We start from the raw sequence: 24,730 nt of genomic DNA on the forward strand, positions 1-24,730 counted from the left end.
AACAGATATTTATTAAATACATACTATATGCTAGATAGGCAGGCTCTGAAATGAGATACAGAGTTCCTGCTTTCATAGACTTTATAGGAGCTGCCAGAGAGTTAATCAATACGTTCACTTTTATTGGAAAATATCTTGAGTATTTACCATGTGCTGAGCACCATGCTGGTGCTTGCAATGAATAAAACAGAGGAAACACATTATCTGAAGAGCAGACATGCTACAAATTACACAAATTATTATTTAATTATAATTGTGATGAGGACACAGAAGAAGGAGCAGGAACAACACTCATCTAGGAGGTCAGGTAATGCTTTTCCGAGGGATGACTTGTAAAGCTGAAACCTAAAAGTTGGGTGATGAGGCAGTAGGTGGGAAAGCAAGCAACGCTGCAAAGATCCTGGGACAAGAAAGGGCCTAGATCTTTTGAGAGCTAAAAGAAGGTCAGTGAGTTTGTTAAATTTGAGTGAGACGAAAAGTGGCACAAAATAAGGCTAGTAAGGGCAGCAGGGTCAATGCCCAAAGCTGTGTAGGCCACACCGGGGCATTTGAGATTCTTTTCTAAAAGCAACAGGAAGCTACTGGAGGTCCTATCCCCACCACATTTAGAGTTAGCCACTAGCAGATTATAGAACACTGCAGGAATGGGAGAGGGTGTTTTGAGCAAAATTATGAAGCTTATGATGACAGTGAATGATCATGCAGTGCCTGAACTGAGCATTATTATTTTCAAGATGTTTTCCGATGGGACCAGCAGTTAGTGTAATGGCTATGTCACTGGACTCCCATGTAGTTGACTGTGGTTCGAGTCCTGGACCTGGTGACTTAAACTCATGCCAGGCGTGTGTGCATGCGTGCCCAAGATCTCGAGAGGAGAATAGAGGAGAAGGGATTGCAGCGTGGCCATACCCCTGGGGGGTGATTTCTCGCTTTCTGTCTCTCTGTCTCTCTCTGTCTGTCTGGCAAGTGCATGTGCCCTATAGCAAAAAACCTCTCAAAAAAAAAAAAAGATGTTTTCTCATCTAGGTTGAGAATAGAAAACCAAATTCACCAGGTAAATGCTGTGTGTAGGTGTTCTTTAATTCATGTCTATCACTTTACCCAGTTCAACCTTCTAGCACAGCTGTCAGGAAGGATATTACTAGTTTCATTTTCCTAAAAGAATATTAACTTTCCTCCTTTTTTTTCCCCTTAAGGATTTTGACATAGGGTGTTTGTACTTGTCAGAGAGAGAGAGACAGTGAGAGGGAAAGTGAGAAATCACTCCCAGGGTGGATGGTCACATAACAGTCCCTTTTCTTCCATTATCCTCCTGGGATTTTGGGGCAAGCATACACATGTGCCTGGCATGATTTTCAAGCTGCCAGGTACAGGACTTGAACAGCAGTCAGCCATGAGAGTCCAGTGCTCTAACCATCATGCCACTGACTTACCCCTGCTTTTCTCCTTTTTTTAAGTGTTTATTTATTTGTTTCTTTCATGAGAGAGATACAGAGAGAAAAACTTAGAGATAGGCAACTCCAATAGGGTCTTCAAGCCACTATCCACCCCTAACCTCATTCAGACAGATCACAGACACGTGTACAAGAAGGCCTTGGAATATGAACTTGGAACCTTCCTACAAAGGGTTGACTATGGCAGAGCATTGCTTTACTGCTGTGTCACCATCTGGTCTGACTCATTTCATCATAAAGGCAAGGAATAGCCACAGACAGATTATGTAACATGCCCAGTGTTACATGGGAACTTGAAGCTGCACCCAGGCAGTCTGGCTGCAGAGTCTGTAGGTTTTTCCAATAGGCTGTACGATTATGATTGCCCTGATAACAGCATTGCTGTTTCCTTCTCATGACCACTTTGTCAATAGAGCAGGAATCATTAGGCTAATTTTTTTTTTTTACATGCAAAATGGAGACTCAGAGTGCAGAGGCAGTGTAGTGCTCAACAGCAGCTGGATCCCACATGGTGGCTGTGGTCCCTGGACCTGTTGTCCTGAAGCATGTTGAGCATTTTCACAAGTGCCTGAGATCTGATGGGCTGCAGGATTGAAAGAAGTGGGTCACGCCCTGTGGAGGGTGCTCTTCTCTTTTTGTGTATGCTTTATCATGAAGAGAGGGGGAATAAAGTGAAGGGAGAAAGAGAAAAGAAAGAGAGGCAACAGTGATCCATGCATACACAGCAAGTCAGAGACAAACTACGATAGTACTAAATTCTGCCTTATTCATTCCTAAGAGACTCTCCAGTCCAGACAAGGCTTATATTAGAGAATAAACTGACCCTGGATAGGCTTGCTGACTGGGGCCTACATTTATGTTCCTTGTTACCATGGCTTATCCCACTGCACACAGACTAGCCATACCTGGCAGTGCAGCTCCCTGGCTTATCTTGTTGCACACAGACTAGCCATACCTGGGAGTACAGCTCTCTGCCCACAGGGCCAGCCTACAGAGCCTCAGGGCAGCCACAGAGCGGCCACAGGAGGCCTTGTAACTCCTGGCTGCATAATGTGGGAAGAGCTGGGTCACTGAGGAGGACGCCTGAGGCAGCACAGTACAGCAACAGGGCGGGGAGCTCCAGGAGCCAGCATGCCCACGTCCTGCGTTGGCGCCTGGCCTCACTTACGACTTCCTCTGCTCTACTCGTCTCCCCTTCCGTCCGTCCAAACTGGAAGGTGGAGAGAGACATAGTGGAGGAAACATTGCTCGTTTTCCTCCTCTTTTTATTTTCCTCTCCTGCTTGGGAGTCCCACTATTTCTGGAGCAAGGAAAAAAAAAAAAACTTGGTGGGAGGACTGAAGTTTGCCGAGGCCGTAGGCAGCCTTGGCGCTGCCTCCCAGCAGTTTATCAGCTTGCGAGGCGGCCTGCTCCGTGTAGCTGGCAATCTCTGCTCTGAGAGGGATTGTTTGGTTTGGAGCCTGTGTTCGCTTTACCACAAAAATGAGTAACTTTTCTCTCTCTCTCCCTCTAAACAAAGGAGGGCCATTTGGTTTCCATAACTCAGATCATCTGACTCCTTCCTGGAACGTCCACTTGGAGAGTGAGGGCACGAAGTCTTCCTCCTTGCTTCTCGGCTGTCCACATTTTGCTCTTGAGCTGTGCCAGCTTTCTGCAACTTCTGCCAATGACGGTGTTGTGACGTTTACGGAGGTAATCCACTCCAAGGACAGCCGAGGCCCCTGTTGGGCTGCCCACTACATGTCCATTTCACTGCTCATTAGCATGAGTGGGTAGGGGAAGTGAAGGCCAGGAGCACAGACCAGCCTGCTTGGCTTTTGTTTGCAAGTTGGGGGAGAAAATTAGGGTGGGGCAGAGTCTGAAACCAGAAGTTACATGGAATTTTTAGATCTTGAAATATAAATTTCCTTGCCCATTATAGAGAGATATTTCAGGATTCTGTGCACACACAGGACATAGGTTAGCCTTAAGTATTGTCTATAGGTGTCTGAAAATTGAACAGAAGCTTGGTTTAAATCAGGATTTGAGGATGAGTGTCATGTCAAACTGCTGAATTCCCCAGACTCAGAAGATAGGCATCTGTGAAGCTGAGTACAAAGGGTACAGACAGAGGCAAGGTAGACATCAGAGTCAAACAGAGCCAGGTTCACATTCTAGGTCTTTCTCTTACTGCTGTGACTTTATAAATGGTGATGACATAATTGCTCAGAGTTGTGTGGGGCGTAAATAAGAGTGTATTACAGGATAGGGCTGGAGGTTAATAAGCATTCAGCAAATGTCATTCTACTTTATTACATGAGAATCTACACCTTTAAAACAGACAATGTGAATGTGTAATTTAAAAAATCGAAAATTTCAAAATGTCTGATTGTTTAATTACCATGCTCTACCAAATAAACATCTTTTAAGACAGTAAAAATTCTTAGGAAAATGAAGTTTTAATGAGCTTGTTGTACTTGTGTGTAAACACACACATATACATACACATAAATATATACATATCTACAAACACACAGATACATTCTGATTTTGTCTAGCATTATATATACCTATGATCTCATTTGATACTTCTACAACCCTCTGAGAGATTAAATAATAAAATATGTTATTATTTATAACTTGGGATATGGAGATACAGAGAGCTTAGGTAATTTAGTGCTAGACCACTAGTAAGTGTCAGTAATGGAATGCAAACCTAGGTCTTATTGAAATTACCTGCCGATTGTAAACTGAGCTAGTCATATAATGTAGCCAGAGCACACCAGGCTGACTCTCTTCATACTGGCCACTTGAGAGGCAATGGACAGGACCTTTAGTGGGAAAGGCTGGATACCACAGGAGGTATGCCTTCCAGGAGAGGAGACTAGGGTTGAGGAGGTTCAAGGCATCCTCTGAGATGTGTGTGTGTGTGTGTATAAAGATTTTTTTGCCATAGGGTGCATGTGCTCACTGGAAAGAGACAGAGACAGATTATGCACACACACATGGCTGGCATGAGTTTCAAGCCTCTGGGTCTGAGACTCAAACCACAGTGGGCCATGTGGGAGTCCAGCACCTTAGCTGCTGCACTACCTGCTGGTTCTGAGAGGCCCTTATCTAATGGGCTGAACTATGTTCTAGAACCATATACTGAATGTATACATCCCCAGGTTTTAAACTTGTACAGTTTCTAGATTAGCAAAGAAGGAAGTTCCCAGGATTTCCCCCTGCAGTTTAATGACTGCCTAATGGCTCTGGGATAAAATCAGGATTAAAATTCATTAGCCAATTCAAAGACCAATCGAATGAATCTTTTTATTAGGCTTAATAAATAATTCAAATACTTTCTAAGTTTTGGCTATCTTTTTTTGATATAAATATTTACTTCTTGAGAGAAGGAAGGAAAAAATAACCTCTACCCTTATCTGGGGGGAGTTTGTTGAAACCTTCCAAAAGCTGATGTAAGCCCCAAAGTAGAGTTTACATTCCTACTGTGACATTTGCATCAAGCAGTGGGAAAAATAGAGGAGGTTAGGCACTAAATGAACTTACCCCGCTGTTTCTCTCAATGTCCTCTGGGCCTGTGGAGCACTTTCATGGCATTCCTTAGCCAAGTATAACTATTCAGCACCAAATTATCAGCTGGTTTGGGAATGCATTTCCAAGTGGAGAACAGGCAGGCTAGAGTTAGATGTTTCTACCTTTTCACTGCCTCAAAGTAACCAGTTGTTTTTTTTTTATTTGTTTTTTTAAATGAGACTTTTAAAATTTGTGCAAAAATCTGAAATAAAATTATACTCCGCAGGACTTCAAATTGGTGACATTAAAAGCATTCGGGTTGAGCTTTTTGGAGCCCCAGCCAGAAAAGAGGTGACCAATTGCTCGAATGGGGCTGCCTCAGTGATAATTCACAAACCTGGGAGTCTTATTGCAAAGGTAAGTGGGACCCATTGCTGAGAGTAAAAAAAGAACTAACATTTATTGGGCATGTGCTACATGGCTGGAAAGTTTTCATATGTGAGTTAGATAATAAGCCGAAGGATTTTTTTGATAAAAGACATTAAACTCCACATCAGGGGACAAAACAGATTTTGAAAGAGGAAGCTTTTATTTGGAAAGGCTGAATAGTGGTTTGAAGTCAGAGGAATGAGAAACAAGAGTCAAAACAGAATGGGAAGAGATAGAAGTAGAGTACAGGGGGGTTGGGCCAAGTTGGGAAAACTACTCAGAACATATCAAACCCTTGATAATGTACTCTTATGCTCAGCTCAAGCCAGAGAGAGGGCTTTAAAGTGGGAGAATCAAGCTGACTACCCTTTTTCCCTAGATATGGTCCATACCCATCTATTCCTTTCTGACCTGGAGATGCTACAGGATTTCTTTGGAAGCCCTCACTGGCCAGTTGCCATGACATCGAGGATAAGGTAGAAGAGGAGGTTCCAGGTAGGTTTCCTGATCCAAACCAAGCTATTTCACTAGTTCCTATCTGTTACAGGTATTCAGGATAGATGTTTGGTTTCCCATTCTGTTCTCTGGGATGTGGGATGAGAACAATGAGTACATTCAGAGCCTAGGCTCTAGGGTCCCATTGTAGCTATGCCCCTACTTCATTATAGAATGCAAGAGTTTTTCATTCTGTTCAAAACTCAAGAGTTCTTACCTATAATATGAAAATAATACTCATTTCATAGTATTCTTGAATGAATAATACTATTAATGAATAGTACTATTAGATGCTAGTACTTAATAAGAATTCAGTCCATGCTGTTATTAGTAAGGTGGGGTGCTGAGTTCATTGTCTGAGGCACCTGGAAAACACAAGGTATGAATCTGTGTGCAAACTAAGTGGGTCTTGCAACTTGTCTACCAGGTTGTGTCAGGGCTTTATGGTATAGGTGTGACAAGAAGCAAGTCATCTATTGAATAGGATAGATGTGCCTATTCATGTATATAGTGCAGTGGTTGACCAATGAGGGTGATTTTGTTCTTCAGGGTACAGCTGGCAATGTCTGAGACAATTTTGGTTGTCACAATTGGAAGAGAAATACCATTGACATCTTCTGGGTAGAGACCAAGGACAGTGCTGAACATGGAACAATGCACTGTACATTGTCTATAGAAATAGACATTAAAATAAATATATCAAATGCAAAAAAACCAAAGAAAAGTCTTACCTTTTGCAAGAGTGTTTCAGGTACTAGGTCATCTATCTGGACTCACCTAAGCCTGTATGGCGGAATTTATAGAGAAACACTCTTTTCTCTACTCCAACCAGGACTTGTCTTCCAATATTTCTCCAGCTCTTACCCCTCTCCCTCTTCTACACATCATCCTGTAACACCTCTGAACTTTTCTAGACATTACAATAGTACCCTGGGGGCTATGAACTATCCAATAATATCTCTAGGCTTCTCTGCATTGTGCTTTAAAAAGGATGCAAAGGTAGACGTTACTCCAGATTTTCTAATCTGGGCATTGCTGACATTTTGAGCCAGATAATTCTTTGTTGACAGGGAAAGAACTGCCTAAATGAAGATAATTAGCTGGGCTCAGGGGTCTTGTGAGGTATTCTTCTTCTCTCAATAAAGCTACACCAATCTGCAATAATCTTGATTGTTGACATTTATAAAACTTACAAATTATCTTCTAAGCAAACATCAGCCTTTTAAAATTTTGTAATCCTGAGGTCAGAATAACTGCTGCACTCAAAAACAGCTGTAATTTGCTAGAAATAAATATGTTTTTGAAAGCTTTGTTTTTACTTGGTAAAGGACAATTCAGGATTCATGCATAAGGTATGTGTCTACTGACACACAAACTCTTGGCAGCTGTGCACAATTAGGTTTGGAAAGATTTTTACCTTTGGAATTGGAATTGAGGGGCAAGTCTACTAGAATGGCTCAAGCCTTCCACATAAATTATGGCCAAGGATATGGCATATACCAACTGCTCTTAAAAGATGAAACCTACACAGAAACTCAGAGGAGAGGTGGGAATGTGATTCTGGGCAAATGCTTGAGTATCTGGCTGGCCACTAAGCTGCTGTGTTGTATACTTTAGGGGCCAGAGCTGAACTGCATGGGAAGAGAGATCCACCAATAAGCCTCTTTCTTCCTTTCCCTCAGCAGCACCCAACTTCTGTAAATGAAAATAAGCTCTTTTGTCCCCAAATGACAATCTTTGCCACCTGGTTACCTCTGGGAGCGGCTCTTCTTTTTCTCCCCACACCATTCCAGATTACAACAATAAGTTTAAACATGTGAGTATTTTTATCTGGGTCTGAAAGATGGGAACATATGCTAATATGTCTGCAGGAGTCGTTTCAAAACCAGTGGGCAATGGGAAAACTGAACAGAACATGAAAAGCTCTGAGGTTCAAGAAGAAGGGGCCTCTCGGGGAACCACAAGAGTGTCTTACCTGCAGTCACACAGCTATAGACACACTAAAACTGAGCGTCCTTCCTTAGTCAGAGGCTTTTTTCTTGAACTAGGGTTCAAGTCTCAACTCCCCTACTAATGGGCTCTGTGGCCTTGAGCAAGTAGTTAAATCTCTCTGATTTGAGGTTTCTTGTCTGCAAAACGAGGGGGAGGGGGACTCTGTCAAAGTCAGTGCCTCTGAATCGGGTGCCCCTAAGTCACGTAAGAACTTAGGGGTCAAAGGGCCCAATAATCTTTGTGGGGGGGTCCATGTTTTGGGGGCAATGTAGATAAGTCAGAAGTCTTTGGAATAGATACCCAGGTTCAAATAGTTTCAGTCCTTCAGTCATCTGAGTGACCTTGGGCACCATCTCTCTAAACTTGTTTCCTAATCAGCAAAATAGGAATACAAATAACTCTTTCCTTGCTGGGCTACTGTGGTAATAAGAGGAATTAACACAGGGAGGGCATCCAGCATAGCACCAGGCCCAGAGGAAGTGCTTAGCAGTCAGTAGCTGCTATCATTTGGATGAAGCTCCCCATATTCTGATGTGCATTTTTTTTTTTTTTGAGAGGTTTTTGCTATAGGGCGCGTGTGCTCGCCAGAAAGACAGAGAGAGACAGAAAGAGAGAAATTACTCCCCAGAGGCAGATGGCCACGCTACAATCCCTTCTCCTCCATTCTCCTCTCGGGATCTTGGGCACGCACGCACACGTGCCCGGCATGAGTTTTAGCCACTGGGTCCGGGACTTGAACCACAGTTGACTACATGGGAGTTCAGCGATACAGCCATTACGCTATTTGCTGGTCCCTGATGTGCATCCTAATTAAGAACCTTGAGACTATATAAGTTCTTTTGTCTCTTCTTTCTGAGTTATAAAGAGTGACATTTCATCATCCTCAGATTATATCAAATCCCCAGAGATATATCCAAATTGCATTAAGCACTTTGCCCAAAATATATGCAATGGTGACAAAGAAACAATAGGTTTTCTCTTTTTTTCTAACTTTGTTTTTTTTTGAGTTTTTTTCCTATAAGGGCACATGTGCTCACCAGAAAGAGAGAGAGAGACAAAAAGACAGAAAGCGAGAAATCACCCCCCCCCCCAGGAGGGATGGCCACACCACAATCCCTTCTCCTCCCTTCTCTTCTCGGGACCTTGGACACGCACGCACATGTGCCCAGCGTAACTTTAAGCCACCGGGTTTGGGACTCGAATCACGGTCGACGACATGGGAGTCCAGTGACATAGCCATTTCACCAACTGCTGGTCCGAAAACAATAGGTTTTCATTTGGGAACTTTGTTTTCCTTCCCTCTGCCCTCCCTCTCCATCTGCCACCATAATCATCGTAAGTGAATTTTAATTTTTTAAAAGTTTATTTATTCATCTTTTGCATGAGTGATGAGAGAAAGAGAGAGCTCACACCCTCAACACAATCTTGATGCTACAATCCACCAGCAGCCCATGCTAGCCCTCAATCATAGGTACATGTGTGCTTGGTGTACTCAGGGAGGTCTCCAGCTATGAACCAGGAACCTTCCCATGTGGAATTGCCTGGCAAAGCACTGATTTTGCCAATGCACCACTCTCTGGTCCCCATTGGTGCATTTTAACGATCTCCTTAGGGTGCCTGTAGCAAAACTGGGGCCCAGAAGTTTTATAAGATGAAGTATAATTTCTGGAGAGTTGGACAGATTTTTAAAAACCAACACATGGAAATGTCTATACTCTAATGAATGTTGTCTCTCTTCCCATTGGAAGCTGAGCCTCTTTTGGAACCCAGAATGGCCTTCATGACTAATGTTCAGTTTGAGAAAATATCTTCAAAGAGTGCAAAGTTTTACCCTTTGCAAGTATACAAAAAGAAAACTACAGCTATGCTTGGTAAATAAAATTGGAGATCAGGACAGAAAATGAGATTGTGCATCAAAAAATAAAGTGTGCTCATAAAACCATGAAACTTATTGCTCACATGGCTTATAAATCAAATTTTAGTGTTTGTTGAAAATAAAAAAAAAACAATTTCTTTTGTTTATGGTCATACCTCTTATGTTTCCATACGACACTGGGATAATCTAGCATTTTTTCATTATTGCATTAGTAAAATGTCCATTTTCTTATTACTATGCATAATCCTTTCTCTGTATATACCCCAGTGTCTCCTTTTTAGTTTTCTAATCTCTCTGCAAATGGATTTCCATTTGAAAGGGGATCTTTTCTTGGAACATAACACTGAATACTGGAGTAGGAAAAAGTACAGCCAGAATAAGTAAAATTTGTATGAAGATTTCCAAGATATTTTCTTGGCTAGTAGTGGGTTCAGCTTGGTGATTTGAGAACGAACCAAACGTAGAACTTAAGATGTATGCTAGGCTTGATAGCCTAAATGGCTATCAAGCATTTAAAAATGAAATCTTAAGTGACTATTGTGGGTTCTTATTACATAGGGGACATATGATTGTAGACTACTCAGAAAACAGAGAAAGAAGATAAAAACAAATAGCAATGCCATTCAGAGGTGACTGCTCCTAACATTTTGACATGTGTCTAAGTTTCTCTCTCTGCATATAAATGTGTGTGTGAAAAACAAAAGTAGCATTGATGTACTATTTTTGTAACTTATTTTTAACACATGACGCTATATTATTAACATTCGCCCACGTCAATGATTATCATCTGCATTATTCAATTATTTAGGGGTGAAGTATGATTTATATAATAGGATAACTATTGTCAAACACTTGATGCTATATTATTAATATTTGCCCACATCAATAATTATCATCTACAACATTATTCACTAACTTAGGGGTGAATTATAGTTCATATAATAGACTACCTATTGCTAAACACTTATGTTGTTACCATCTAGATGCTTTTCTTTCTGTTTCCTCTCTCTCTTCTTTTCCTTCTTTTGCTATCATAAGCAATTTTGTTATGAACGTCCTTGTTGCCAAGTCTTTGTAAACATTCCCAATCACTTTCCTTTAATAACATTGAAATTGAAATTCTGGGTCAAAACTGTACAGAGACAGTTGATCCATTTTAAGAATGGCCTTCTGAAATATTTAATAGTCTCTGATGATGAATGGAAACACTTGTTCCCCTCCATCTTTGCCATTTTGGGGCATTGTATTTGTGTTAATCTTTGGCAGTTTGAAGTGTAAAAATGGCCACTGATTATGTCAATTTACATTTCCTTGGTTATATTGAGCATATTCCATATGCGTATTATTAGTTTTATTTATTTATTTATTTATTTTAGATTCTGGCTATAGGGCACGTGTGCTCACCAGAGAGAAAGAGAGAAAAGTAAGAAACCACACACCACCAGCACCGCCCACCGCCTCCCCCGGGGGGGGTGGGAAATGACCATGTTGTAATCCCTTCTCCTCCATTCTCCTCTTGAGATTTTGGGCACTTATTATTACTTTTAAACTTTTAAACTTTATTATTTGTTACTTCCATGAGAGAGCTAGTGGGAAAGAGAAAGTGAGGGAAAGAAGTACCCCAATAGGATCTTCATGCAGTGATTGACCCACAGCCTCAGTCATCCTGGATCAGTGGTGAACATGGTGAACATTCATATACTTGCCATGCACAGGGATACCTTGGGATTCGAACCGAGGACCTTCCCATGTGAGGCCATTATCATAAGTGTTGCATTACTGCTGCACCACTGTAGCTGGCTTTTTAATATATTTATTCATCTTTACTTTTCTTATAAAATTTCCTTTTCATATCTTTTCCCCAGTGATGTAATCATGTTTTTTTTTTTATCGTTACTGATTTTAGGAGCTGTTTATTGACAATTTGTTATATATTTTATGCCCCCCCCCCCAATTTTCTGTTTCCTTCTTTTGTGAGGGAGGTGTGTGTGTGTGTGGGGGGGGTAAGGCAAATTTAAAAATAGGTACTAAAACTATCAAAATTTTCCTTCATGATATGTCCCTTCATGCTTAAAAAGTCCTTCCCTGTTGGTAAATTATTTAAATATTTGTTTTTGTTTCCTTCCAGAAACTATAGCTTCATGTTCACAGTAAAATCTTAAGTTCATCTGGAATTTGTTTAGAAGTAAGGTGTGAGATAAAAGTTGAGGTTAATTATTTTTCCAAGTGGTTAGCCAGTTGTCTCAACACTACTTTTTAAAAATAATCCACTTTCTCCACTGATTTATTTTATGCTAAAGCCACATAAGCATTTGGCTCTGTTTATAGACTTGGTTCCAATACTTAGTTTGTCTATTGTGGTACCAGACATATATTGTTTCAATTACTGCAGCTATTTTATACATCTTAAAATCTGCTGGGGCAAGTTTCCACATTTTTCTTGGCTATTCTTGTATGTTTATTCTTCCATATAAACTTTAGAATTGTTAACTTAAAAAGTCCCAATGGAATGTTCATTGGGATTGTATTAGAAGTAAATATTAATTTGAAGACAACTAATGTCTTAACAATATCCAGTTCCTGCTCCATTTAGTAAGAGTGATAATGATAATAATTAAGTAATACAAGTAGCCAACGTAGATGACTGCTCATTGTGTACCAGGTCCGGTTCTAGGCCCCACCCACCACATCTAAACTTCACAACAATCCACCATATAGATTGCCATGCTAACTTTCCAGATAGCAAAGCAGACGTGGACATCTAAAATACTGGCCGTAGTCACACAGCTAGGTGAAGAGAGCCAAGATTCTTCTCCCTGGTGGTCTGGCTCCAGGGCCCAGGCTCTACCATGACTCCATACTGCCTCTCTCATGCTCTCTTTATAGCCCTCACAGTTTTGTAATGTTCCTTACATATGTTTTTGCAAATTTGGTTAAATTAGTTTTTACTAGCTGTTATTTGTTGCTGCTATATTTTCCCTGTGATGTTCTCTAATTGGTCACTGCTAAACCCTGGCAAAGCTATTGATTGTTATAAGCAAGGCATTTATTTTAAAACCATCCAGCTTAATAACCCTCTTATTAGTCTAGTAGTTCCAGGAAGACACAACCATCTTTTTTTCTAAAGGTTTTAGTCATAGGGTGCATGTGCTTGCTGTAGAGGAGAGAGACAGTGAGTGGGAAAATGAGAAATCACCCTCTTGGGAGATGGTAATGCCACAATCCCGTCTCCTCCATTCTCCTCCTAGGATATTGGGCACACATACATACATACCTGGCATGATTTTTCAAGCCACCAGGTCTGGGATGTGAACCTTGGTTAGCCTTGTGGCCAGTGCCTTAACCGCCTGCTGGCTTAACACAACCATCATTTTAAAGTAATGATGTTCAGTTCCTCTTCTTATACTTGTTTCTCTCATCAGTTTTCTTGCATTATTATAAGGCCCATGACATTGTTTAATATGGTTCTCACTACAAATGTGACTATTCACACTTAGGTTAATAAAAATGGACTGGAATTTAAAATTCAGTTCCTCAATCACATTAGCCACATTTCAGGTGCCCAACCAACACATGTGCTTGTGGCTATCATATTGGCTATCATTTTAGAACATTCCTATCATCACAGAAAGTTCTACTGGACAGGGCTGCTAGAACTTTCAGATCAACATTAAGTAACAGTGGCGAAATGGGCTTATCTCCTATTTTCTTCCTAACTATAAATAGACATTCCTAAATAATGATTTATTATTAGGATCAGGTTTGTTATTGACTAATGTTTATTACTGAGGTCATATGTATAAAAATATTTCCTCATACAGGGTCTCATCATGTTACCCATGTTGGCAGCGAACTCACAATCCTCATGCCTCTGTCTGTCGAGTAACTGGGACTACAGGCATGTGTCACCGTGCATGGCTTTCTAGATGTATTTCTTATGATGTTAAAGAAGACAAATACTATTCATCTTCAAGCTGTCAGCACTGTGCTGGAGGCACAATTAGGTTTGCAGTTTGAGCCAAATCCCTGCCCCAACAGTCTTTTATTCTTTTTGAATATGAATGAGGTGACGTGCCTGTGCATGTGTTTGCAAGTATTAATATTTATTAGGAAAGGATAAAAGGAGGAAGAAAGATGGTGGGCTAATTCTCTAATAATTAAAATTTATAGGGAAGTTGGAAAAGAGGCCTTCAAAATATCACTCTACAAATATACAGTAAACTCATATTTTATCTTAATGTAGCATCTTGTGCAACCTTTCAATCAATGGCATAAAGGGTAGATATTCTCTCTCTCTGCCCCATTTCCATTTATCTTCAGAGAGGTTGAATTTGAAAGCTTGTTTTTCTTGGAAATCTTCTTTGAGTTAAATCTAAGCTTAGATTTGGGATTTTGTTCAGGGGAGAGGGAATGCAGACTTAAGTTACAGCAACATTGGGCTGGCTGAGTGGCACAGTGATAATGCTCTATTCAAGTGATGCTAGAGCCATAGAGAAGATCGCTGGTTTGGTTCCCCAGGTGACCAGGACATGCCAGGTTGGAGTGTCTATGATTCAGGTTGGCTGAGAAGGTTTAAGTGAGGAGATCACAGTGTGAGACCCTGCTCAGGGTTCTTGTCTTTCTTTCTCCAAGGTGGGGAATGCCAGATGTTTGTGAAGAAGCCACTGAGTATCTCTGTTTAAAGATTCAAATGGGCTTTAATATGGAAAGGAGGGAAAAAAGCACATCCCTCAAATCATTTTAAAGAATAGGATAGTACTTCCTTCAGAGGGCTAAGGGTGTTGGGATCTGCTTGGTTGAACATGTTTTTCTGAGTGAGGAGGCTGTGGATTAGAAATATACATAATGACAAACACGCAAAGACACACAAGGATAGAAAAGTGGGGATCGGGTGGGTCCAACTTCTCTGATGGAGAAAGCTGCGACCAGGAACCAGCCTTAGGTTTATTCTTTTAAAGGGCACAAGATGGGGGAAGAGGAAATGGAATGTAAAGCCAGTTGCTTTTGGATGTAAATTGTCTGAAGATGTGAAAATGAATGGTGCCAAGTAATTTCTCTAACCTTTTTGGGGTGAAATTGGATAAACACATGTGGCTTCCTTTAGCCTGATACTGCCTTGCAGTATCAGTATCAGTATCAACAACAATAAGCAGATAGCTGACAACAACAGGCAGGTAGCAGTTTTGTATGCAAATGCCTTCATGGCCATGCAAATGGAACTCAAAGAAGTGTGTTTCTATTCACCGCTCTCAACATGAGGGGAAGACAAAACTGGTGTGAAAATTTGGTCAATAAATGTGTGAAAAGCCAGATGATGGCACAGTGATAACACAGAAGATCCACACAAGAAGTCCCCCAGTTCATGTCTCAGAGCTTCCCCATGTACATGGATTATGTATGTGTGGTCCCATGATCCAGGATTGCTGAAGCTGGCATTGGACTGCAGTATCAAGACCCTGTTGGGAGTGCCTGTCTTTGTCCCTCTCTGCTTCTCTCTCTAATGGAAGTAATAAATACATTTAAAAAAAAAGTGTGTCCTCCCATCCTCCTTCTCTTTCTACCTCTCAGGGCTATTGTAGCAAAAAGATAAGTGCTCAGAGAAACTGAAGCAGTGAAGTAGTAACATCTCCATTTTGAACTCCCCTCTATATTGGAAACTTGCTTTCTCCTGTTGCCTAGAGTGAACAGAGTGATTAACACTCCAACTGTCTTTGATAAATTACCCAAAACTCCCTGCCCTAAGGTGTTCCTTAGTGATGTAATCATCAGTCTCCAGACCCCTTGCCCAGAGCCATGAAGACCATTAAGATTCCATTGTGTTTAAGCAAAGGTCTAGAGATTATTAACCTGTTTGATCTGGCTTCTGTTACTGCTTATGCATAGGAATTGCTATTCCTTCCCCTTGTCACCACCCCCTCCTCAATAATTACTGCTCCTTCCATGTCAACCCGAATGTGGTTTTTGCCTTTATAAGCCCCCTTTTCCCTACCCTCAGGGTTGCAGGGTTTTGAGAAACATGAGTCCTCCCCTTGTATGCTACCAGCTTTATCAATAAAACTCCAATAGATTTGGCTGTGTCTAGATGTTCTCTTATTTGTCACTGATTAGACTATAACATTTGGAGGCTCCAATGAGATGAGTACCTACCTGTACTTGGGTGAGGCATACCAGGAAAGCGGTCTCACTTGGGCCGGCTGCCAGCTACTAGAGAGTGTTCTAGGGAGGTGCACTACCTGGGATTTACCAGATCCTCAGAACCAACTTTTGGGATTGTAGACAGCCAAGCAACAGACTGATCCTCCAAAAATTGTGGAGTTCTAGTGTAAGATCTCTGAAGGCATTTCTTTTGGTTTTCCTGTCCTGCTCTTTGGGAAACAAATTGGTGAGTACAGGCTTGGCAAAGGAAAGCCCCCTGAAATCTGACCTGCTGGATCGGGGGTTCAAGTCCCTCCTAAGGCGGCTGGATTCAGGGCTGACCGGATATGGTTATAGAGCCCCTACTTAGATTTCATCAGACGTGTTGGAATCTGGTGGCGAGATAATTGTCAGGGGTTCGAGTCCCCCTAGCCCTTAGACAGTTTGGGGTAAATCAGAGCCTGAGTCCCTGGGTATTAAGGATCTTTTTGCATGGGCTTCTTTTGCTTTTACTGTCACTTTAATGATTGTCTCCACATCCTCCTGGAGGATATTACCTGGTTCTATCCCTTATCCTCCTCATTTGAAGATACTGAGCAGTGGATTGGTGACCTCACTTATCAAGGGACTTTCCCAAGAGTTTCATCTGGACAAGGTTAATCTTTTTGTTTTCCTTCTTGTCTTAATCATATAACTGTTGGGAGGAAATGTTTTAAACTCTTGTGTGAATGGTGAATGAGAGTGTGGTTGTATTTGTGGCTCCACAACCTTGACTAGAGTCTGAGCGGGTCCTAACTTGTAGCTCCATGGAGACCTTATACAGCCAGGTAAAATCACTGGATGTCATTGCACATTCAATCTGACCCCAGGTTTATAGCCATTTACCAAAGCTAAGAGGCTCCCTATAGTCCCATGAGGAAACCTGAATGGTCCTCTCTTCAGAGAAGATACCCATCCTTGTCTGTCTCACAACCATACAGGAGAGTGAAAAAAAAAAATAGAAAAATAGGACAAAATAGAGAAGCGAGGCAGCTCCTCCCATGCTCCTCTATCTATAAGGCTAAGTCCCTTTTGTGAGAAAGTTGTAAAGATTGTCTTGGGTCAGTGAGAGGGGACACCCATCCCTTGTTTGTCTAACATTGCCATCTTGGGAGCCAAGTGGGGGAAAGGTCACTCCTCTTTTCATGCCAGACAGGCCTCTCTGTCCTCAGACGCTGGGTCCTTTGTTTCTTGAGAAGAGAAGAAAGTCCTAGTAAAGGAGGCTCTGCAGATTCTTTGCTGTCTTATACTGTGGCCTAAGGACTGTATTCTTTGTTAGCAGGCAATGCGGGTAGATGAGTCTGCTGGATTCTTGACAGGACTTTACCAGGCTCTTGTCCTAACCCATTTCCTCTGCCATCAAGAGGAGCTTCCCAGGGCCTTGGTCTGCCTTCTCCTAGTTCCTCTCTATCTGAATGAGAGCCCCATCCTCCCTGGCACTCTCTCAGACTCACCTCAGCCACCTCCTCAGTGTCCCTGCTTTAGAGATTTTTCTGTTACTTCAGCCCTCTGGCATTTTACCTGTGCTCTAAGGGAGGCAGATATTCCTCTTACACAGAGAAACCCCGGCTCATTTTTACATCTGAGTCTTGCTAGACTTGCTACTCCTGTTATAACCTGGGCTAGCTGAGAAAACATGGCATTCAAGAACTGGTGATTCTTATAGTCACAGCACTATTGCTGGGACAGGTGGAGGCAAGACGATCCCGGGATGTCCCAGGGTACACCCTGACCAAAGAGCATACTTGCCTTTTTAGAAATCATGGGAGGCCAAACCAACTCCTTTAAAACTCCCTTAGAATGCATGATTAAATATTTCAATGAGGCATTTGTGAAAAGTTGTGATTATGGCATCGAACTCTCCATCCAAAAATTGAGAAGGCCTTTTAAAACATCACACTTAGAAGGGATAGAAATATCAGGAATATTGTGTTGTAAAAACTCTAATGGTATAAAAAGTTAAAATCCACTATCCTTAAGTATATAATTAAAAATTTAAAGAAAGGGGGCTACTCTAAAGAGTATTAGTTTCAAAGTAACCCCGGAGAAATTGGCTCTTATAATCCTGATGTGTGTACATCCATACATGTAATATGTCATGTTACATACTACATGTTGTATGTCTGTGTGAAAAAGGCCTAAAATTCTATTTAATTTGGTTTACAAAAGGAGTGCTCATACAAATCAGTTTAAATACTTTTCAAGTTCACATAACTTTAGTAAATAAGCTGGCTTCAAATATAATGGGAGAAAAAAGATTAATAAGTGAAAGTCTTCATAATTTCCAACATATATTTTGTCCAGGTTTTTATTAATCAAGCAACATCATATTTATCTTAATATGGTTGGTTTAATGAAACAGCTAGTATTTATGTGCTGTGTGTTGCATTTTGCATAGTGGATATCTAATAGGAAAATAAATCATGACTAACTTTTTCTGGCTTTAGTTTTAGTGCTAACAGAGGATCTTTGACTTCAAAGAAACTCTTGGATGTTTACAAAGGGCCCTTGAGACACCCAAAAGGGAAATGTTAAACTGATCAGGCCTATTTTTCATATGTTGGATAAAAATGGAAAGCATTGTTGAATTAAGTAATTCTAATTTTATTGGCATTATATTTGAGTTATATGTATAAATATGCTATGTACTTGTATGTATATGTGTGTGTGTGTGTGTGTGTGTGTGTGTGTGTGTGTGTGTGTATTAGTGTTCCAAAGTAATTTGAGATTCTCAGGAATTTATGGTAGGCTATTATGTTAGATTGGTGTATATATAGCCAAAATTCTTTGTCAGTTATGAATTTTTGTTAGAGCATTAACTATGGCTATAATCCTAATATTATGTCCTTAAGAAATTCACAAAGAGAATGGAAAGAGAATGTACTCTTACAAGTACAGGGTCCTAAAAAAAGTCTAATCATTTAACAGGGTAAAATCTTCATTTTTCTATATAAATTGATTGTTTTTCTAAACTGTTAAGCCAAAATTAACCAAATAAAAGTCAGAAAATGTTTGACAAAATTGCATGCGAAATAGCCAACACAACGCACTTGAGTTAAAGAGGTAAAATTGGTATAAAGGGATATAAATCCAATGTTAAACATGGACTCATGGAAACATTATTGCCTGGTTCCCTCTGAGTCCTCCTTATAATTCTTGTTGTTAAGTTAACATGCTTTAGTTATTCTTACTAATGTCTTTAAATTTTATAAGAAATATTAGTAAGATTGTTCAGTTTTACATTGAAAAGGTTGTTAAACAGATTTTATTATTGTTTGTACATGTTCATAAGCTGCTGGTGTGTGCTAAAATTTAGGGTTGCTGAAAATCAAAAAAATTGATCAATATAGATGTATGAAATTCTATGTTTACAAGCTTAATGGCTCCTCTAAAAACATCAAATTTCCTAAAGTGAAAGAGGAAATGATAAACATGGGCGGTATTAAAAATTGGGCCTCTCTCTACATATATATCTGGGACAAAAGCTAGAAAACTCCTAACATCTTAATAGGGTAAGAGTTTCAAGGAATGGGTGAGGCAAGTTAAGGTTAGAGCTCTAGGCTGCCTTCTCCCCCAACCCCTTGCCTTCTTGTACTCCTTCTGTTTCTTTTAGGTAGGCCTCTTCTACACTGGACTCTCCCCTTAGTTAAGTGATTCTAGATAGCTAGGAAAACAAGAATTTAGATTAAGATTGTATTCTCCAGCTAGGGCTTTTGTATAGGCAATAATTCAGATGCCTTGTAAAACCTGTAAACTGGGCTTCACTCTCCTGGCAGTACTTAGCTGCTCCTTGAAGGGTCTATTAAAACTTAGGTTCACTTCTCAGTGTAGGACAATTCAGAACAGATAATCAGAAAAGTTCCCAAATAACTCAGAGAAGTGTTATAACAAAATTGGCAAGGCACATTAACCTTTGATTTAACTCTCACTTTAAAGGCACCCAGTGGTGCCTTCCTTTTGGCCAGAACTGCCATCTTCCAGTAATTAACCAAAATGACGAACAGAAAGGGAGAGGAGAGGTACCCTATATATGTTCTCTAGGCCTTTTAGAAAACATGGAGTTGTTCCTTTGGCAACATATATGCGAATCTACAAGAAAGGTGATACTGTAGACATTAAGGGAATGGGTACTGTTCAAAAAAGGGATGCCCCACAAATGTTACCATGGCAAAACTGAAAGAGTCTACAATGTTACCCAGCATCCTGTTGGCATTGTTGTGAACAAACAAGTTAAGGGCAAGATTCTTGCCAAGAGAATTAATGTGCGTATTGAGCATATTAAGCATTCTAAGAGCAGAGATAGCTTCCTAAAACACGTGAAGGAAAATGACCAGAAAAAGCAAGAAGCCAAAGAGAAAGGTACCTGGGTTCAAATAAAGTGCCAGCCTGCTCCACCCAGAGAAGCACACCTTGTGAGAACCAATGGAAAGGAGCTACTGGTACCTATTCCCTTTGAATTAATGGTATGATGGATGTTAAAAAAAAAAAAACTGATCTGTGGTCTATAAACATGTTTGCCTTAATTGAGTAGAATTATGTTTCCTCCCCAAAGCTAATTTTTATTGAGCTCTAATTCATTTTGTAGTATCTATATTCAAATTTAGTATTTTTTCACCTGAAAGATGTTAGGTGGTTTGGTTTATACAACAAATAAAACTCAGTTGGTAGAAAACTGTCAAAAAAAAAAAAAAAAAAAAGGCACCCAGTAGTCACTCATGGTAATCCTGAAGGCTGGGAACTTCTCTGAGGGCAGAATCTGGAAACAGCCCAGATCAGAGCCTCTGCTTCAGAAGAAACTCTGTTTCCAATGAGGGCAGCCTGGGCAAACAATGCCATGACCAGTCATGGGCATCCTCGTGTCCCCCATGGGGCCTGGTCCCCAGTGTGGAGGTGGTCCCTAGAGACAGAATGCACTGAGCTCTGAAGGGAGCTCGGGACTTCTAAAGTCCGTGCTAGCCTTTGAAATTGAAGATTGATGGGACCCAAGACAGCTCCCTCGGACATCTGATGATTTCACTGGACAAGCCTCGGGTAATCCCTACAGTGACTAAGATTAATTTCTGTCTAAATCAGAGGTTAAGGTTGTTTCCAAAAGTACACATAAAAAATAATAAGAAAAAATAATAAACAGGTTGACTGACCTATGGCAAAAGAGGAAACTGTAAAACCTAGCCAGAGGGGAGACATCTCTACTAGCAGCTAAAAGTTCTTGTAGCTGCCCCAGACTCTGTCCTCCCATTGTTGCCCTTCTACACTCAGGAGGAGGAAAAATTGGCCCACAAACAGTAGGCTTTGGAGGATCCGAAGAATGCTTGCTGTTACCAGATGGCAGGCCAATAGTCCCCAGGACCCTTGAATGAGTCATCATAGATCAGGTACACCAGACTACCCACCTGAGAAAAACAAAGCTTGCTAAGTTGGTTAGGAAAAAATACTTTGTGCCTAGGCTAGATAGCCTTATCAATGGTGTAATTTCAACACGCGCTGCTTGCACACAGGTAAATCCTAAACATTGGCTCAAGCCTGTCTGACCAGACACTCACACACGAGCAACTGTGCCCAGCAACTGGAGACCATGAAATCAGCCCAAGTCAGTTCAACTGAACTTTAAATTCAGTGAAACTTTGTACCCTCCAAATCATTGATTCCTCTGTATCAGAGCACACCCTGCCCTCCAGCTGATACAGAGGAATCAATGATTTGATCCCCATAAAAGAGAAGTGGGGAATGAAGCAGTGAAGCAGAGCACCTCCATTTTGAACTCCTCTCTACATTGGAAACTTGCTTTCTCCTGTTGCCTAGAGTGAACAGAGTGATTAATGCTCCAACTGTCTTTGCTAAATAACCCCCAAACTCCCTACCCTAAGATGTTCCTTAATGATGTAATCATCAGTCTCCAGACCCCTTGCCCTGAGTCATGAAGACCATTAAGATTCAATTGTGTTTAAGCAAAGGCCTAGAGATTAACCTGTTTGATCTGGCTTCTGTAACCCCTTAGGCATAGGAATTGCCACTCCTTCCCCTTGTCACCTCCCCCTCCTCGACAATTACTGCTCCTGCCACGTCAACTCAAATGCAATTATTGCCTTTACAAGTCCCCTTCTCCCTACACTAGGGGCTGTGGGGTTTTGAGAGACATGATCCCCCCTCCCTCCCAGCTGCTGACTTTATCAATAAAACCCCAATAAGCTGTGTCTGGCTGTCCTCTTATTTTTTTTTGCTGATTACACTGTAACAGTACAGAGCAATATGGAAAATACCATGTTTTATGACTGTTGTTTGTCACTGCAGATGCAGAATCAATAAGTGTCTTTGATGAATGCCAGATGCAAATAAAATCTAGGGCTCCTGGCATGTGTCCTTCTGCAATCAGTCTTCTCCATCCCTCCTGGACAGCTACCTGAGTCACACATGTCTTTAAGAACTTGCCTGTTATGAATGTCTTGTGAAGATGCCAATGTTAGAATAATTCATTTTTCTCATGAAATACCTTTAGTTTTACTTCCATATCCCTATGTTTAATGTAAGGTATTTACCATGATGAGAGTTTCTTGGCCACTCTATAGCAAGAATCATCCAGATTGAAAAAAGTTCCAGAATCTACTTTTGGCTTTTGGTTTCTTTGGAATTAAAACATTTAGAGCATCTCTTTTTCACTCTTTCTCTTGAAGGGCCCCCAGTACTTTCCTTCATTCCTTTGTTGAAAAACCTTAAGCTTCACAAGCCCTAACCAAGTAGCATGAGCTCTACCACCTAAGAGTGAACAACTTATTAGACATTCATGGACAAGGGAGCAAGTACCCTGCTGCCTCTTGAGTTCTAGTGCAGGATAGGCATCGTGCCTCTGTAGGTTTGAGGGAGCTGGGGTCCTGAGGCCAGTTTTGCTCAGCTCACCAAGCTGTGCACCCACAGGGCTGTCACCATCCAGAGGGTGCAGTTTTTGACTAGAGCCCAGGCATTGTAGGGACTAATTGTGCCCTTGCGGAGGCCTTCTCAGGAATGAAGACCATTCTCTGCCAGTTTCATGGTGTGGCCCTACAGCAGGCTGAAGACCTCACAAACTTTGCAAGGACTTACTGAGTGTGACTGAGTCATTGATCTTGAAGCTGCAGAGGACCCTGTCCACGTTGCGGGCGTGTCGGAAGCCATTTCCTCTCACAACAACTTGAAATGACTCTGAAATGAAGAATGAGGACAAAAGAAGTTATCTGACCCTTAACTGTAAGCTTCCCATCTGCCCCAATTTAGAGCATTTAACCATTTCATCAGGTTTAAAATATTCATGAATTAGTTCAGTTTGAAGCCCAAAGGGACTACATATGTTCCTTTTACCACTTACCATCACATTCTCACTAGGTGTTCATGATAAGTTATGCTTCTGCTTGCCTTTGCTGAACTCAATCGGTGCTCCTACTCGGGATGCCTCCTCCCTCCTCTGTCCATTCCAAGCTCACCCATTTTTCAAAGTCCACCCAGCGTTTTTTTTAAAGTTTACTCTCTCTCTCTCTATCTATATAAGATATTATGTTGTATAATATATCTATTATATAATTATGAGAGAGAGAGAGAGAGAGAGAGAGAGAGAGGAGAGAGAGAGAGAATGTATGAGAGAGAGAAGTATCCTCAGCAGGATCTCATCATGCCTAGCTCTCCTCTTCCTGGTCCTCCAGCTTATCAGGATCTGGGATGCCCTATCTTACTCTTGATGTATTTTCAGGCCAACAAGGGATCTGAACCTTGGAGGATCGCCATGTGGCTTCCAGCCCTTCAGTTTAGGTGAGGCCAAGTTCAGGCAGTTTTAAAACTCTGATCTCTATAGCCAGAGGGCACCAATGAAGAGGGGCTCTCCATTTCCACTTTAATCATTTCAGCCTCTCTAGTGTCTGTTTTACATATTGAACTTCCCTCAGAGGATTTCTTTTAGGGCCCAAGATGCCTAGTTTTTTTTAAAAACCACTGTCTTACGGGCTATTAATGTCATACCAAACAAGTAGCATGCGATTACATACTGTCTGGTGTTTTTTGTTTTTATCTATTCCAGCTAGAAAAAACATTTGTTCAGGCCAGGAGTTGTAGTGCCGTAGCACTCCTATCTCGGGGGGGGGGGGCACATTATGGTAATACATAGGTTTATGTAGGAGTAGTTGTACTTAATAATGACTCAAAGTCTTGCTTATTAGTGGTCAGTTGTCCAGCATTACCAGTTTGAACTAACATTGACTCCTCATTTTTCTTTGAATAAAAGAGAAACAAAATCTTGCAGTCTTGCATTTTAATTTCACATTGGTGCAATGTAGGTTCCATTAACACATAAACAAAATCCTTATAGAGTAAACACAACTATTCTTTTTTTTTGGAGAGGTTTTCGCTATAGAGTGCGATTACATACTGTCTGGTGTTTTTTGTTTTTATCTATTCCAGCTAGAAAAAACATTTGTTCAGGCCAGGAGTTGTAGTGCCGTAGCACTCCTATCTCTGGGGGGGGGGGCACATTATGGTAATACATAGGTTTATGTAGGAGTAGTTGTACTTAATAATGACTCAAAGTCTTGCTTATTAGTGGTCAGTTGTCCAGCATTACCAGTTTGAACTAACATTGACTCCTCATTTTTCTTTGAATAAAAGAGAAACAAAATCTTGCAGTCTTGCATTTTAATTTCACATTGGTGCAATGTAGGTTCCATTAACACATAAACAAAATCCTTATAGAGTAAACACAACTATTCTTTTTTTTTGGAGAGGTTTTCGCTATAGAGTGCGTGCGCTTGCCAGACAGACAGAGAGAGACATAGAGACAGAAAGCGAGAAATAA

At 40.9% G+C, this 24,730-nt stretch overlaps 1 protein-coding gene across 1 annotated transcript in view; it reads right to left on the reverse strand.

Moving 5' to 3' along the window:
* ANTXR1 (ANTXR cell adhesion molecule 1) overlaps positions 1 to 24,730 on the reverse strand; it is a 269,361-nt gene that overhangs the window by 145,675 nt on the left and 98,956 nt on the right. Inside the window, 1 exon segment of the mRNA XM_027772987.1 lies at positions 22,996 to 23,094. Within this exon segment, the coding sequence (XP_027628788.1) occupies positions 22,996 to 23,094 (99 nt within the window).

This window comes from Tupaia chinensis, unplaced genomic scaffold (genome assembly GCF_000334495.1).
Source record: "Tupaia chinensis unplaced genomic scaffold, TupChi_1.0 Scaffold000316_1, whole genome shotgun sequence".
Lineage (NCBI taxonomy): Eukaryota > Metazoa > Chordata > Mammalia > Scandentia > Tupaiidae > Tupaia > Tupaia belangeri.